General features: G+C 53.4%; 1 protein-coding gene across 1 annotated transcript; it reads right to left on the bottom strand.

The window, feature by feature from the left end:
* Positions 1-1,096: 1,096 nt before the first annotated feature.
* GDAP1L1 (ganglioside induced differentiation associated protein 1 like 1) lies at positions 1,097-15,173 on the bottom strand. The gene is made up of 6 exons (XM_058035969.1): positions 14,832-15,173; positions 12,201-12,393; positions 7,575-7,748; positions 5,445-5,542; positions 5,209-5,323; positions 1,097-2,499 (listed from the first exon to the last, which is right to left on the bottom strand). The coding sequence occupies exons 1-6, from the start codon at positions 15,066-15,068 to the stop codon at positions 2,156-2,158; spliced, it is 1,161 nt and encodes a 386-aa protein (XP_057891952.1). The 5' UTR covers positions 15,069-15,173; the 3' UTR covers positions 1,097-2,155.
* Positions 15,174-16,094: the final 921 nt, after the last annotated feature.

Genomic DNA, 16,094 nt, shown 5'->3' with positions numbered 1-16,094 from the left:
TACAGTTTTGTGGTTTAAAATACAAAAATAAATAAAATTAAGGAGCAAAGTAACCAGCAGCAGTCTTGCAAAGCAGCTTCTTTCTGCCTCATTCTTGGGCTGAAACGCTAGCAATGGAGGAAGTTTTTGTTCTTCTTCCCTCTGGGTTTCCTGGCCTTGTAATCCATTAATATTCCTTTCCGGGCCTGGAGTGTGCATTTCATCAGCTTTTGGAGATCACCAAGGAATGTGCATGTAGGACTACAAACAAAGGGAAAAGGGTGAAATCCTGGTAAGGGTTTTATGTTGGTGTGCCTTTATAAATATTTATCACCAGCTAATTGACCAAAGAGAGGATGACCCCTAGTTCATTTTACACCTTTCAGATTCAGCAAAAGGGAGGAGCTCAGGGCAGCCTCCTGCCTCCCTCTTCAACAAGAAGGAAAATAACTATTTCTTCTGAAGTCACTGACTCCACGAAGCAAATACTGAATTATTTGGGATATTGTGTGTCTGCAAGGTTTCACTCAGCAGCTTCAGCTGCAGGAACCAGGAGGATTTAGGTTCTCACACCCCAATTTTAAGTGCTTACCCAACCACAGGGTGGAAACAGGGATAACACAGAGCCTCTGCAGCTACACAGCCTGTTGTATTCTAGAAGCCTGTCAGATCAGCCTTATGGCAAGCACCATATAAACGTGTGTTTTGCACTCTCGATGTGCTCATCCCCTTTAATTCCTGCTAAATATTCCCAATTCTGTGGCTGCCAGGTTGTACCAAAAGTTCCTGGGAAAGGTTGCTGCTTTCAAATGCATAAAGATAACCTTTGAATCAGAGGCAAATGCAATTCCTGTTATTTCAGCCACCCTTGGCATTCACTCCCAAGCCCTGAGATACAGCATGGCTCCCAGGGAGCACTGGAGTGCCTGGAAAGGCAGCAGGCTGAGTGCTGACAGAAATTAGTGGTTGGAAGAGGAATACATATAATTTCCATGCAAGTTTTGTACCAGGGCAGTACATGAGGCAAAGAACAAACCACCTGCATGTCCCAGTGCCCTGGGGCATGCCTTGCACTGGGACCAGAAGGATGTGGAACACATTTAGAGATGCGAAGCCATTACTCCTCCCATATGGTTTATTGAGGATCTCAGTTTCCAAAGCATGAGTAGCAGTGAGGCCTGTTATTCTTTCCAGCATGCAAAAGGCACAAGAAAGTCATCAATGTGATTCTGTGCAAAGTGTCCCTAAGAAAACACACAGCGAGGAAATGACAGAAAAGAGCCCCCGATGGAAGAAAGCCAAAGCGCCTTCAGGAAAGTGCTGAAAAGTTCTGAAAATGGTTGTACTTTTTCAGAGTCCAAATATGCTCAGTTGGTGAAAGATCCTTTGCAAATCCGTGAAAGAAAACTCAAGAGACAGAGCCAAAAGGCTTAAAACAATAATCTCCTTCATGTGCCAGAATTCAGGATGAAAGTCAAAACGATTTATCTCAAGGAAAAAGTGCGGCAGTTAAAGACAGACATTAAATTCTTTTAAAAAAAAGCCCACCAAAACCAGACGTAGAAAGTGGATACATTCTAAGAGCAGCTCAATAAAAAATATTCCTTTTAATGAAAATAATTTTTAAAATGGAATACTTGAAGAACAGAAATCCACCTTGACTGTGACCAGCTACTGCACCCTGCTCCGAGCACGACAACACAACGCCTTCTAGAAGAAGAAAGTCCCCACTACCTGCATGTGTGAAATGTGGCCAGTGAACAATTTGGAAACACAAACGCACAGGACCAAGTATCCAAGTCCCAGTAGTCAACTTGGGTGTTGGGAAGCCTCCTGGGATTCTGTCTGTCCCCCTGGAGCTGGTGGTGCTGGAGGCAGTGCCACTTCCCAGTGGGCAGGGCTGAGCCCATGAACCCTTGAGCCTCTGGCTGGAGTTGAATACCTAAACCTAAAAAAGGCATTTACAAGTTGACGCTTTTGTTGTTGTTGTTGTTGTTGTTGTTGTTGTTGTTGTCTTATTTCCTTGCAGTATAGGTTTCTACTTCTAGACTATGGAATGTTACATTAAACAATATAATTATTCATTACCTTGCTTCAAATTTCATTACAGTTACTGAGGCTTCATCATAATTTCACACAGCACAGAGACACCAAACTAAACACCAAGCAGTCAGCACTAGATGTATTTTTTCTTTAAGTACCAATAAGCAAAATATCCCATTCCCCCCAGAGATCCCATCAGGAAGGAGGCTCCAAGGAAGGAGGGAGGTTTCCGCTTGACCAGCCTGAAGGCGTTGGGTACCACTGCAGAGAGCAGCGTGGTGTGGATGTCTCCCAAAACTTTCCTGAAGGCGAAGCGTTTCTGTATCCTGTCAAAGAAGGACTGTAGGTTGGGTCTGCTGCCATCCTCCCAGTATTTCTTAGAGAGTCCCAGAAACTTGAGGCGGTGCAGGGTGGCTCCTAACAAGACATCGGCCAAAGTGAAGACGCATCCGCAGAGCCAGAGTTCACATTTCTGCCCTGGAGAGAGAATACACAGAGCAGAGGTATGAGACACCTAAAAGCTTGCTCAAAAGGTCCACATAGGCAGGAGCATTTGTAGATCTGGGGTGTTTTTTCCCAGCTCTCTGATGGGCCAGGAGCTCAGAGCCCATCTACTGTGATGGAGAGTCTGGGGTGCCAAAAGCTTGGAATAGGAGATGATGATTTATAGCCTGTGTGAATACACAAATTACTGGCTGCAAAGCAGCTCTGCTGCCTCTCCCCCAAGTCAAGAGCAGTAGGAGATCCCTGGAAAAGAGCCCTTTGCTCCCCTTGAAGGAAGATGCTGTGCAGTGACCCCTTGTGCTGTGTCAGTGCTCGGGGACAGCAGCAGTGTCTGCCCTTGGCAGCACCAGGAGCTGTTTCGGGAGTGTCACGTCAACCTGGCCTATTTTAGGGATGTGAGAAATCCTCGGGAATCAAAACCATTTGCTGCATGGCCTGGCTCTCCCGTGTGTGCTGCTGGGGAGGTTCTGCCTTTGTTCTCTTTCCTGTACCAGGGACCCTGCTCCAGGACACCAAAACTGGCAGCACCTCTGTGCCAAGAGCCAGGATTTGGGGGAGACAGAGCTCAGGGTGATTGCAGGACATGAAGAAAGACACTGAAGGGTTGAGAACCCCTGATAATGGGTGATCCCAGAAATAACCCAACTAGAGAGACATCCAAAAATAAACCAAGCTGCTGTTAGTTTGGAAACAGCAGTTTCAGGCCAGGATATTGTTAAGCACTCCCTCAGTGCCCTTTCAATAGTGAGGAGCTGGGCTGGGATGGAGCTGACGGAGATGGAAGAAGGTGCAGGTAAAGAACATCAGAAGGGACACAAAAATCCACACTCAGTCAGCTTTGCTCCAGATTCCTGATTCTGGGGCTCTTCATTGTGCTGTGGCCATTGTGTCAGGAAAGAGTAGAGGGGCTCCATTAGAGCACCCCATGGCAGGCACTGCAGCTGCTGCAGGACCAGGCTGGGGCAATTATGGGTAATTAGCAACCCTCATTTGTGGCTGCTTGGCAGCCTGCCAGATCCTGCTGGAGGCACTGCCCTAGTGGACAGATTGCCTGTGCCTAATTAATCAATAAATATTTTCAGTGACTAATGACTCGTGTGGGTGCTGCAGCCAGAGCTTCTCGGGTGTGCTGGGACCCTGTGGGTGCTGCTGCTCAGCGGTGAGGGGAGCAGGGCTGAGGCAGCTGCATCACTCCAGGAGCTGCTGCAGGTGAAGGAGGAAGCACAGGTGGGGATGGTGAATTCAGGAGAGAGCTGTGATCCATCCGTGTCCCTCCTGGCTCTGGGCTGGATCCTTTGCTGAGCTCTGGAGCCCCTTGCAGCCCTGCCCAGCACCCAGTGGGGTGGAAGCACAGGCCCAGACTGTTCCCTGTGCATGTCCAGCAGCCCCAGGTGGGCTCAGTCTGTCCCTGCTGAAGGGGGTGACTGTGGCTGGGGTCTCCTGGTGCTGCTGCAGCACCTCCCACCCTGCTGCTGCTGCAGCCTGGGCTGCGTGGGCACAGAGCTGCTGCACTGCAGCTCCTGGGAGCTTGCCAAAGTGGTGATCCTGCCCACTGCTGACATCCTGACCGTGGGGACGGGGTGGGAGTTTGGGGTTCTGGAGCAGAGGGCAGGAGCAGCACACCAGGACTGAAGGCATTGGAGCACGTGGGTGCTGGCAATGCAGCAGCAGTGATGCCTCTGCTCCAAGCACCTGGGATGTCCTCCCAGGGCACCTCATTAGGCTGAACTCTGCTGTCCCAGCCCTCACAGCGGTTAATGAGGGTGTTTGAGGAAATTAGGGCAAGGCAGGATGCCACAGTGAGCACATCAGGGCTCCTGGTAAATCCCCAGCCCCCTGCCCTGCAGGGCCCCACCTTGGCACCTCCGAGGGCTCTCCAGGGTGGCCCCGAGTGACGCAGGGCTGCCCAGGGCAGGGCCAGCTGTGGGCCCATCCCCTCATTGACTGTGCCTGGGCTCTGCCCCTGGCCCCTGGTGCTGGCAGCCCTCGGGGCCGGGGCTCTGAGCGCTGCCAGCAGTGAGGCACAGAGGAGGAAGGCTGGCATCACCCGGGGGTGATGGCAGGACAAGCGCTGCCCACTGTGCCCAGGCACCCCTGGCTGCCAGGGCAGCTCTGGGCAGGCTCCAGCACCGTTGTTGGCTGTCAGGGATGGCTGGTGTCCCTGTCTCCCACCTGCTGGCCTGTGACGCAGGCTCCATAAGGGCTCTGCCCTCCAGGGCCCCTCAGACTCCTGGGTTTCCCTGCCCGTGCTCCTCTGGGATGTGCCCAGCCTGGTGATGTGAGGGTTTTCTGTCGCACACATCCCCATCTCTGCACTTTCAGCTCCTCGTGGTGCTGGGCCCAGCCTGCTGCTTCCTAAACCAGCAGAGCATCAGTCACTGTCAGTCCCTTGCTGGGGTAGAGGGCACCTGCCATCACCCTGAGGTGACTTTGGGGCTCCCAAAGAGCACCCATGAGGACAGGGCTCCTGCTATTCCCTGTGGCAAGGGGTGCAGGGCTGGTTTACCAGGGGTTGGTAAGAGCATGGCTGCAACAACATCAGTGTACCCAAAACCAGGAGAGCCCAGAGGCAGCCCCAGACCCAGCAGAGGTTGCTCCATGGGAGTTGTTCATCAGCTGCAAATCTTGGCTGTTTCTGGTGTTGCACCTCAGCCTCGTGTGGGAACACAGCCCCGTGCCTACCTTGGTACTCCAATTTCCTTTTCTCCAGCTCAGCCTCAATCTGGTCGAGCACCATCCCAAGTTCTCCAAGGATCTTCTTCAAGTAGTTCACATTGTCGTGCTCCAGGATCTTGGCCTGGGTGGAGAGCAGGGTTAGAATGTGGAGTAAGTGGATGCAGGGACACAAAGCACCAGGTGCCCATGGCAGGTCTGTGTTCCCCCAGCACCAGGGATGTGTGTGGCTTTGACCAACTCACCATGAGCTTCTTCTGCTTGGAGAGGTAAGGCTCAGAGAGCTGTGGCTCCTCTTCATGGTCCAGCTTCATCAGGTCCGTGGTGGCATTAGCTAAATGTCCTGGGGGACACAGAAAGAGAGGCTGGGATGAGCAGTGTGTGACAGCAAATCACCTCATCCTGCAGCCAAAATATGGCTGTAGCACCAAGGGAAAACATCCCAGAGAGCTAAAATGGGCAAAATCGGTGGCTTGCTGCTGCTGTGCTCTCACATCTGAGGGTATGTGGCTCTGTCAGCTGTCCCTGCACACAGGGACCTCACAGGGCAGGGCTGGCTCCAAGGTTTGGCCAATCCCCCTCCCTGTGGTGACTCCCAGCCTGAGAGTTTCAGCTCTTCATTTCCCCTGCTGGATTCACACTAGAGCTGCTGGAAGTTCTGTCTGTTGCTTGCTGGTTAAGCACAGCCCGGGGCTTGCCCATAACCCAGGCTGAGCCTGTGGGATGCCTGAGCTGCCTGCCCACACTCAGGTGAGCATTCAGAGCAGTGGGGCAGGGAGGGAGTGCTCCCTCCTGGGTGAAGCTGTCCCTCAGTTCCCTGGTGTGGGGCCCAGCATGGGCATGGAGAGATGCTCACTCACCCCTCTGCCTCTCTGGGCACAGGGAGGATGGGAAGGGCGTTGTGCAAGGGAGCTAGAGGAGGGAGAGGGGCAGAGTGAAAGGAAGAAAGGAATCCTAGAGGCAGAGTAACACCTAAGGGATAGCATAAATTACCCAAAGTTGGGCTAATATCATCCAGCCAGGGACCATCTGTCTTTCCCTCCTTGTTCCTCCACCAAGGGAGGCCTTGGCTCTGCCAGGGTGCTGATGCAGGAGGTGCCAGGGCCAGTGGGGTGGGAGCCAGCAGCAGGCTGTGCACTGCTATAAAATGCTGAAATTCCCATTTTTGCCGTGAAAGCCCATTTTTGTGCTTGCTAAGGCTGCCAAGCAGCTCTCCTGGGGCTGCAACTCAGATGGAGACCTGGATATCATCCTGATTTCATTCCCCTTGGGAGAGCCTGGAACCTGGGTTCACCCTCTCCTTGGGACACCACAACATCGATTCCCCTCAGCACCCATTGCAGCAGGGCAGCTGAGCCATTGCCTGGGGGCAGGAGATGAGCTGGGGAGGAAGGACACCATCAGCACACGGACCTGCTCATACCCCTTCTGTGGCTTGGGAAAATGCCACCAGTGACAGGGTTTGGACAAGGAGATGTGTTCAGAGACCTCAGCAGAGTGCTGGGGAGGTGATGTGAGGCAGATGGGGGCTGAAGCCATCACAGCCACACCCTTTGGGGAAGGGAGGGGGTCTGGCCTACTTCAGCCTGAGGTCTGGGGGTGGAGGTGACACTTGGTGACATGGGGACAGCTGTCTGTGACGGGTGTCAGCAGAGGCAGGGCAGACCACAAGCTGCACCTCAGGACCTGCCTATTTCTCTCTGTGCACAAGTGCATCCCACCCCAGCAGGACCATCTGGGACCCAGGAAACGAAAGGGATGGGGGTGGGAACAGTGTTTTCTATGGGCTCAGCTTGGGGCTGGACCCTAAAGGAAGGGAGTGACCTGGGACATGCCAACACCCTCCTGACAAGGTCACTTTTCTGGCCAGGAATTCTCTCCAGGAGCAATCCCTGCCATTGAGTTATATTAAGCATCGTCAATGTTTCATGAGCACTTGAAGGTCGGGTACACAGACTTGTGCCGATTCATGCACCGCCTGCAACTCAATCTGGCTGCTCCCTCCTGCCTCTGCCCTTGGAGTTATTGCAGGCAGAGGGGCAAATTCCTGTGACCCAGAAAGAGCTGAGGAGAAGCATGGGAGCCTGGACACCCTCTGAGTTAGGAAGTCTCTCTAGGATACCAGCAATTCCCAGGTCAGAGCTGAGGAGATGCATGGGAGCCTGGACACCCCGTGAGTTAGGAAGTCCCTCTAGGATGCCTGCAGTTCCCAGATCAGGGAATTGCACTTGTGTGGGTGCTGCAGGCAGAGCTTCTTGGGTGTGGTGGGGACCCTGTGGGTGTTCTGTTTGGCAGGAAGGGGAGACGAGCAGGAGCACGGTGGGCTGTGGAGCCTAGAGGAGCTGGGCAGCCCCCCGGGAAGGCGACTGACTTACTGCGGATCTCAGTGGTGGCGTACTTTGGGATCATGGAGTCGGTGGTGAGCTCGGGGTGCAGGATGCAGCCGTGCGTGTAGGCGTCCATGGGCAGCGAGTCCAGCAGCTCCCGGTACTGCAGCACCCGCGAGTGCAGCGCGCTGCCCGGCTCGGGGATCAGCTGCGGCACGTTCTCTGCACGGCCAGGGAAAAGGCGTTATCGGTCAGACACAGTGGAAATTCTCCAGAGCAAAAATCCCTTTTGATTTAGGTGAAATGCACATCTATCGCTGTACAAACCACCAACAGGACGGCACTGCTAGGAACGTGCCTTGAGCTGTTTTATTCTCCAGCGTCAGTCTCATTACATGGTTACGACAATGGGAAGATGTAGGGGGTTACAGTATGGGTAAATGAGGGTGGTATAGAATGAAATCTTATCCCCCAAAGAGTTGCAGCTGAACCAATTACTAAAGATTAGGAGCAGGCCTGATGTTAACAGGCCACACCTGTAGCCAATAAGAAGAGTGAGATAAAAGAATTGGTGGGAACTGGAGTCAGTTGGCTACTGCAAGGACGAGTCAGTGCTTTAAGAAGTTGCCTACAAGAAAACATCAAGGTGGTACAAAACTCTAGAAATATGGAACCCTTGTAATGTAATGACAATAGAACTTTTGCAATATAATGACAACAGGAAGATGCCACCAGGTCACATCCCAGGCAGCAGACCGAGAACTTAATGCTACAACTTACTTTATAAGTTTTTTGACCAATCACACAAAGCAAAAGCACATTGACAGTAGTTCTATCCAATCACTATAAGCACACGTACCTTTGGTTAAAACAATGCCTGTTTATTTTGAATACAATAATATTCAGGCAATATTTCATCCAGGCAGAAGCCTTAAAACACAATGCACAGAGCTCCATTATTAAGCTTAAAACTTCCTAATATCTTGCTAGATAAACTTTTCTGTAGCTTAGGGTGTTATTCTAGACAAGCATTAATACACAACCATTGTTCTATTTGTCCTTGCTTTTCTACTTTTTACATAATTTTCCTGCTGATCTATCTCATGGCTACTGCTTAGCTCTAATCACAGTTCTGCTGTCTCTGAGGCTTGCCTTGTGCTGCTTTCCCAAAACTTTCTGATTTATGGATTCCCACACATCTTTGAGTTAAGTCTGTAACTTGGAAACACAGCTGTTTAATCTGACTGCCTGTTCTTGTAGAAAGCCTATGCTCAGAGAAACTGCTTCAGCCAAAGGACAGAGATAAGGGGGGCAGACAGAGAGACTGTTAGAGAGGGGGCAGCCTGACCCAGGAATTCTTTCTGATAAAGAAGAATTAGCGGCAAATGTCACGTGAAAACATTAGAATGAATATGTGTGAACCTATTGTGAAATGGCATGCATATGTATCTGAGAGAGAGAGATAAAAGAGGATCTAGAGTTCCCAGAGGTACACATATATTTTGAAGGGAGCAGTCCCCACTTTACAACTTTCACACAAGTTGTGGAGTTTGTTTGCTTCCACAAATCAGCAGCACCTGGGAGGGCTCAGGTGCTCCTTGGCAGCTCCTCAGCTGCTCAGGACAGCAGGGAGCAATCCTGCTGGGATAGCAGGGCTGCCTGGGGCAGAGCTTTCACTCAAATCTGCCAGCTCTGCCCTCGCCCTCCCTGCTGCCCATCCCGGCCAGGAGTGCAGCCAGCCCGTGCCCTGAGATGGACAAACCCACAGGATCACAGGGGAATGTAGGGATGTCATTACCCAGCCCCAGAGCCCTGGTGTTCCCTGGGGTCAGTGCAGCCAGCCCTGATCTCCACACTCTAAGTTCTTGTCTCTTAGAATGGGAGAAAAATCTTCCTGGTCTGCAGAAAAGAGTTAAAAGATGGGGATTTGAGTTTAGGATCTCCTGAGTCTCCAGTGACAGTGAGGTACCTCATAATCTTGGGCTTCCTTAAAAATCCCCAAATGGGCAATCAGAGTAGATGACCAAAGAAGCCCAGTGCATCTTCCCTCCATGCTCAGCCAGTGTCTCAGCTGCAGGAGCATCCTTTGCCCTGGCTGGCTCTGCTCCTCCCTGCCTTGTTGGGTTTATTCACTTTGCATGGATAGTAATTTGCATTTGGCCTTTTATTACTCTGTCAACTCAAAATACAAGGCAGGTGACACCAGAAGAAGCAAAACATTGCTCTTGTCTCCCCCAAGATTTTTAACTCTCACAGTTTTTAAGGGATCATAAATGTTTATAGTGTCTCCAGGCAGTGAGTAAATCCATCACCAGGACTCTGACTGTTGTTCACATCCTGCCTGCAGCACTGGGCTCTCCACATCCCCGTGTCCCCACCTGAGTTGGGTCATGTTGGCAGGGTTTTAGCAGATGTGAGCAGGGCAGCCCCTTGTCTCAGGGTCTGAAGTGACAGCTGTGCTCTGCCCAGCCCTGCTGCAGGTGGCAGGACCTGGCCTTGCCATTATCCTGCCTGCTGGTGCCCATGGCTGGATGAGAACCAGGCAAATTTTGGTGCCTCCTGTGCTGGAAATCTCATGGCTCTGACCCAGCCTGTCCCTGCTGGAAGGCTCCACGACTTGTCCCACGGATAGGCATCAGTGTCACTGTCCCCAGAGCAAGGGGAGGTTTTGGTGGCTCCTCCTTGCCAAGGGCTGCTCCCTGCCTGCACTGCCTGGGCTCCAGCTCTCCAAGTGGGGATTTTCCACCCGAGAAAAGTGATCAGATGAGTGAAACAACAACTGACCTATAGCTTGTGTACTCCTTCCACAGGGCCCTGGCCAGCAGCCAAAGGGCTGGGGCTGAGGCTGGGAACAGCACATGCAGAGGGACTGCTCCATCCTGCAGGAAGATGGAGCAACCACAATGAAATAGCAGCGTGCTGGCCACCAGCCCATGTCCTTCAGCATGTTCCAGGGAGGTTTTTCATTGGGATGGCCTGACTTGCCTTTACATGCCACAGCAACCTGCACATAGAGGCTGCTGATGCACTCTGTGGCTGTGCAAGGGGGTGCAGACCTTGGAGGACACTCCCGCCTGGAAGAAATGTTGCCCTGATCAGTTTCTGGCTTTCTGGGCACTGCTGGGCAGTGTCCTAGTGAGAAACATCCTCAAATGTGGCTTATTGGCACTATTCACTGCTATTTTTGGGAAAATGAAAGCATTTACCCACACACTACCCTTTACTGATAGCTGGACCCCAGTGTGTGTAAGCAGCTGATAAAGGCCATGCCCTTAGCCCAGGGGAAAACACAGCTCAGTAAAAATACCCTGTAAAGGCCTTTTCAAACTGTACACACTTTTGCAAGGTGGCTGATTCCCCCTCAGATCAGCACTGCCACATCCTGGCAATGCTTTTGGCAGCTGCACTGCTGGGTGATGTGATGGAGCAGAGCGTGGAGCAGGGAGTGATGCTCTGGGCCTGGAGCTTCCCCTCTCCATTTCCCAGCAGAAAGGTCAGAAACTGCACCTGGCTGGAAAACCTCAACGACAGGAGTTTCCCAGTGCTCTGTGTGCCCCTCCTGCTGGGGACAGCCTGTTGTCACATATGTCAGACCACCTGCCCTTCGCAGAGACCAGCTGAAGTGGTGCAGGGACTGACACCCCCTGATGTCCCCTGTGCTGGGGCTGCTGCCAGGCAGGAAAGCAGCTGCCATTCCCTAGGAGGTGCTGCTGGTGTGGGATCCCTCCCAGTGGGATCCCTGCTGCCCCTCTGGGAGGGAGCTCTGTGCCTCCACAGAGCAGCAGCGCAATGGAGGGGCCAGGAGAGGACAGCAGCTGAGCTGGCAAGGAGCCCTGGCTCTGGGAGCTATTTTGAGATGTTTGTGATGTCTCTGTTGCAAGGGGATGGATGCTGGGCTGAACATTGTGATGGCAAAGCCTGAGATCCCTGCTCAGCTTTGAAGGCTGCCCTGTGGGTGTCCCAGCCCAGCAGCCCCCAGGATTGGGGGGATGAGGGTGAAGGGGTGTGAGATGCCAGGGAGAGGCTGCTGAGCAAAGCTGAGCTCTGTCTCAGCATCCCGGCCTGCAGCCCTGCTCCAGGGGAATGTGAGCTTCCCTCTCCTGGCTGTCCCTTCCTCTGGGTTTGTGTCACATCATCCTCCCATGGTCCTCAGCACTGCTGGCTGGTTTTCCCTTTAGAGAGGCTGTTTTCTCTGAGGCACAGCAGGGACAGCAGGGTGCCCTGGCCCAGGAATCCTGGAGGAAGCAGGGAGAGGAGCAGCAGCACACAGCTTACACCCACCTTCTCTCAGCAGAGGCCCTTTTGCCCCTTTATGCAAAGGGACAAAGCACAGATGTGTCTAAAGTCAGAAGTGTTCCCATGGGCTGTGCCCCAGTGGGGACTCTGGTGAAATGCCACCATGCCCTGTGGGGACTGAGAGAAATTGTGTGGTTAGGAAGCCTGACTTCCAGGACAGAAAAAGGGGAACTTAGCTACCACACCCCTCAGAGCCTCCAGCAAGGGATTTCTGCTGGAAATTCTTCAATTTCATGGGAAAACACAGAAGTCTGGGGTGGGCTGGTGTCTTGCTGATCTTCTGGGGTGAAGATAAAACTTTAAAGGAAAAAAGTAGATCAGTTTGAAATGTGGACTAGACATGCATTTCCTCTGAGGCAGAGCCCAGCCTTGCCCTACCTCCCGTGAAGTTCTTCTCCATGTAGTCGATGATCTGGTTGTAGTCGCTGATGATATTGTCCCTGTGGATGATGACGGGCACCTCCTCGCCCAGGTTGAGCCGCATGAACCAGGGCTCCTTGTGCTCCATCAGGGGCATGCTGACGTCCCGCTCCTCGCAGGGCAGCCCCTTCTCTGCGATCACCAGCCGCACCTGGGGCAGGCAGCCAGGGAGAAAGGGCTCAGCACAACACTCCGAGCTGCTCTCCAGTCCCCACTACCCCATTACACCCCCAAAACTTTCCCTTAAATTTAAACACAGTTTAAGTTAACTTAAAATTAATCCTGATGTGCCAGGATCACGGGCTTGCCCTGCAAGAAGCCAAGCAGCTGTAGCCATGGGACAGCTGCAAAGAGTTAATTTTCCTGGCAAAGAGGGGACACCCAAACCCATCCTGTCTTCTCGGAATCATGGACCATCCTCCCTGGTCCTGGTTGCCTCAGGAAAGCCAATCCCTCATGGGTGGAGGGAGGCAGGAGGTCTCCAGCTGGGGGAGTGATGCTGCTGTGGATCCCAGCACATACTGAGGAAGAAAAGGAGGAGGAAGAGGAGGAAGAGGAGGAAGAGGAGGAAGCAGGGCTGCAGCAATGTTATGCTTACACGTGCACCCAGTGAGTGCTGCTGGCTGGCTGAAGGAGACCTGGATGCTGACTCAGGTATGTTCCACTCTCAGGAGTGGACTCTGCCTTTAGGCTCTGTTCTGTGAGAATTTCCAGGCAGCCCCTGTGACCCTGCACAGCATTCCTCCTCCTCCTCTTCCTCCATGCTGACGTTATCTCGAGGGCATCACCCAGCACCTTCACACCTCTTGTGTCAAACCTCCCCTTCCCCTGCCCTCCTCCAGCCCTGGGCCTGCCCAGCACGGCAGAGATGGCACCCACACATCTCAGGGGTGGGAAAGGTGAGTCCAGCCTTGCAGAGGGGCAGGAGGAGGCAGGAGTGGGGCTGAATGTGGGACACCATCACCATCCCCATCCCCACCTCAGGGCTGATCCTGCTGCTCTGCTCTGTGCATTAAACAGTGCTGAATATGCACTCAGGGATGGCATTTTGGGCTTCTGGGTTATAAAACCTGACTATTATGAACTAAGTATGTCAAACACAAAAAAAAAAAAAAAAAAAAAAAGCCCACGGGGGATGTGAGAAAGGCATGATTTACAGAACCATCGAATGAGGCAAAAGTACTTGTTTTCATCCAACTAGCAGCAGCTAAAAATACAATTTAACATATATAAGCCTTTCTGTGAGTACTTCAGAGTTCCTGGGGAATTAGTCATTAATTATTCACAGGACTGGCGAGTTAATTTTTTTTTTCTTTTAAAGTCAAACAAGAGAAAGCCTGGTTCCTCCTGGTTCCTTCCTTCCTAGAGAAAGGGTTCCTCAACTGCAACTTGCTCCTGGCCTTTTCCTCCCAGCTGATAAATAAACCTCAGCCAGCACCACCCGGGGGTATCCAGTACCACTGGGGGTATCCAGAACCACCCGGGGCATCCAGAACCACCCGGGGCATCCAGAACCACCCGGGGTATCCAGCACCACCTGGGGTATCCAGAACCACCTGGGGTATCCAGAACCACCCGGGGTATCCAGTACCATCAGGGATATCCAGCCCCAGGCTCCCTGTGCTGCTTTCAGGAGCTGAAGGCCTGGCAGGAGGCAGCCAGGGGTCCCTGCCAACACCCCAAAGGGGATCCCAGGCTGGGGTGACAAAACATTCCCGGGAATTGCGCGGGGAGCCGGGCACGAGCATCCCCGGCAGTGCGGATCCTGCCGACCATGTGCAGCCCCCTGCTGCACCGGGCATCCTCCCTCCTTTGTGTCTGCCGGCAGCAGCGGGCACCTCTGCCCGGCCTTCCCGCCGGGCTGTGCAGCTCGGGGAGGCCCTGGCACCGGGAACTCGGTGTTCCGACACCCACCCCTGCGAGCAGCCCATTCTCCATATGGTGCTCATGGCTCGGGAATGATGCGGAGTTTGAGGCTGGGGGTGAAGGCTGGGTTTGCTACACAGCTGCCGTGCTGCGAAATGAGCATTTACTATTGTGTGAAAAACGGGATTTCTTGCTGGGGCAATCCGGGAATAGAATTTCCAGGGCGCTGCTGCAGTGTGAGGGGTGAATCATCGCTGCGTGCCGGGGTCCGGGATGCTCTCCCGGGTACCAGCCTGGCTCGGGCTGCCTCTCCTCCCGCAGCATCAGCATCAGCAGCATCAGGGTGGTCCCGGCCCGGCTCTGCCTTTGTCTGCGCTCCCGGCCACGCCAGTGTGGGGCTGGCAGCGAGCACAAAAGCCGAGGCGGCTCCCGGTGCGAGCCGTGATACCAAAGCAAAGGCAAGATTTGGCCGAGCCCCCCCCCATCCTCATCCTCATCCTCATCCCCATCCCCTCCCCAGGCAGATGCTGTAAAAGGTACAAAGATCTGCCTGGCCGCACGCTGCTGCCCCGGCCAGCCACGGGGCTGAGCCCCTCGCTCTCCCCCAGCGCATCCATCCGTCCATCCGTCCGTCCATCCATCCATCCTCCCGAGCAAAGCGATGCCCTGGCACCTGGAGGTGATTCTCGCCCCAGCGCCCGGCCGAGCGATCATTCTCTTTACCTTTTGTGAGCTGAAAGACTGCGTCCAGTGGTACAAAACCAACGTGTCCTGCGATTTGAGAGCGGGGTCCGTCGGGTCGTGATTTTCCTCGCCTTCCGTGGATTTCCCCGCGCTGTTCTCCAGCGCCGAGATGGGCCACCAGCTGCAGTTGGTGGGAGTAACATTATTGGGAGTCGCCATGACAGCAGCGAGCGAGCGGGAGAGGGACGGGAGAGCGGCGCCAGCCCCGCATCGCATCACATGGGCTCCAGGCAGCCCATCCCCGGGGCAGCCCCGGCCCCCGGGCACTGCGGGCGCGGGTCACGGCTCGGGCCGCTCCCGGTGCCGCCGCTCCCGGTGCCGCTCCCGGTGCCGCCGCTCCCGGTGCCGCTCCCGGTGCCGCCGCTGGGCTCGCTGCCCGTGCCCGCGCGTGGCGGGGCTCCCACGGAAACGTGCAGGCATCGCTTCCCCAGAGGAGTCAGCAGAGGAGGCTCCCGCCTGCCAGCTCGGCAATCCGGGGCAGCTCCAACCCCTGCGGCTGCCTAAGAACATTTTTCAGCAGAGATTAAGATTTTTTTTTTTTTTTTTTGAGTGCTTTAGATATGGCGGATGTGTAAAGAATAGCCACAGTGATGGACACTGGCTTTAAAATGCCTAGAAGGTGTCGTTGCAGCTTTCAGGGAAAGAAGCAGCAATGGCTCTTTAAAGGTATTCAATTATTTTTGGAAAGCACAAATTAATTTTTGCCTATTGGGTGTTATGTAGCCCATACAAAAAGCCCAGGAGCCTTTGGTGTGTGCCAGCTGGGGGTCACTTCCAGAATTAGCAAGGTGTGTCACAATTCCAAACCGGCCAGGACACTCAGAGGGCACTGGGGCTTCTGGAGCTGCTGCTGCTCTCCAAGCCCTATGAGCATCCCACAGAGGTTTGCAGGCACAGGTGTGTAGGCATAGGGCAGCTCCAATCCCTGTAGCTTCCTAAGAACATTTTTCAGCAGAGATTAAGATTAGTTGGTTTTTTTTTTTTTTGAGTGCTTTAGATATGGCGGATGTGTAATAAATGGCCACAGTGATGGACGCTGGCTTTAAAATGCCTAGAAGGTGTCTGCCTTGCAACCTTCACACAAAGAATGGCTCTTTAAAGGTATTCAATTATTTTTGGAGAGCACAAATTAATTGCTGCCTATTGGGTGTTAAGTAGCCCGTACAAAAGCAAGGTGTGTCACAATTCCAAACTGGCCAGGAGACTCAGAGGGCACTGGGGCTTCTGCAGCTGCTGCTGCTC

This window comes from Melospiza georgiana, chromosome 17 (genome assembly GCF_028018845.1).
Source record: "Melospiza georgiana isolate bMelGeo1 chromosome 17, bMelGeo1.pri, whole genome shotgun sequence".
Classification (NCBI taxonomy): Eukaryota; Metazoa; Chordata; class Aves; order Passeriformes; family Passerellidae; genus Melospiza; species Melospiza georgiana.
Note: the sequence above shows the minus strand (reverse complement) of the source record. Positions and strands in the feature narration are given on the sequence as shown.

Bases quoted from the DNA above. Each gene is read 5' to 3' on its own strand.
- GDAP1L1 (XM_058035969.1), bottom strand. From the start codon at position 15,068: ATGCGATGCGGGGCTGGCGCCGCTCTCCCGTCCCTCTCCCGCTCGCTC. The intron at 7,749-12,200 runs GTAGGGCAAGGC...CTGGCCGTGCAG, and splicing joins GGAGAAGAACTTCACGGGAG to AGAACGTGCCGCAGCTGATC. The intron at 5,324-5,444 runs GTGAGTTGGTCA...CTCTCCACCCAG, and splicing joins CCAAGCAGAAGAAGCTCATG to GCCAAGATCCTGGAGCACGA.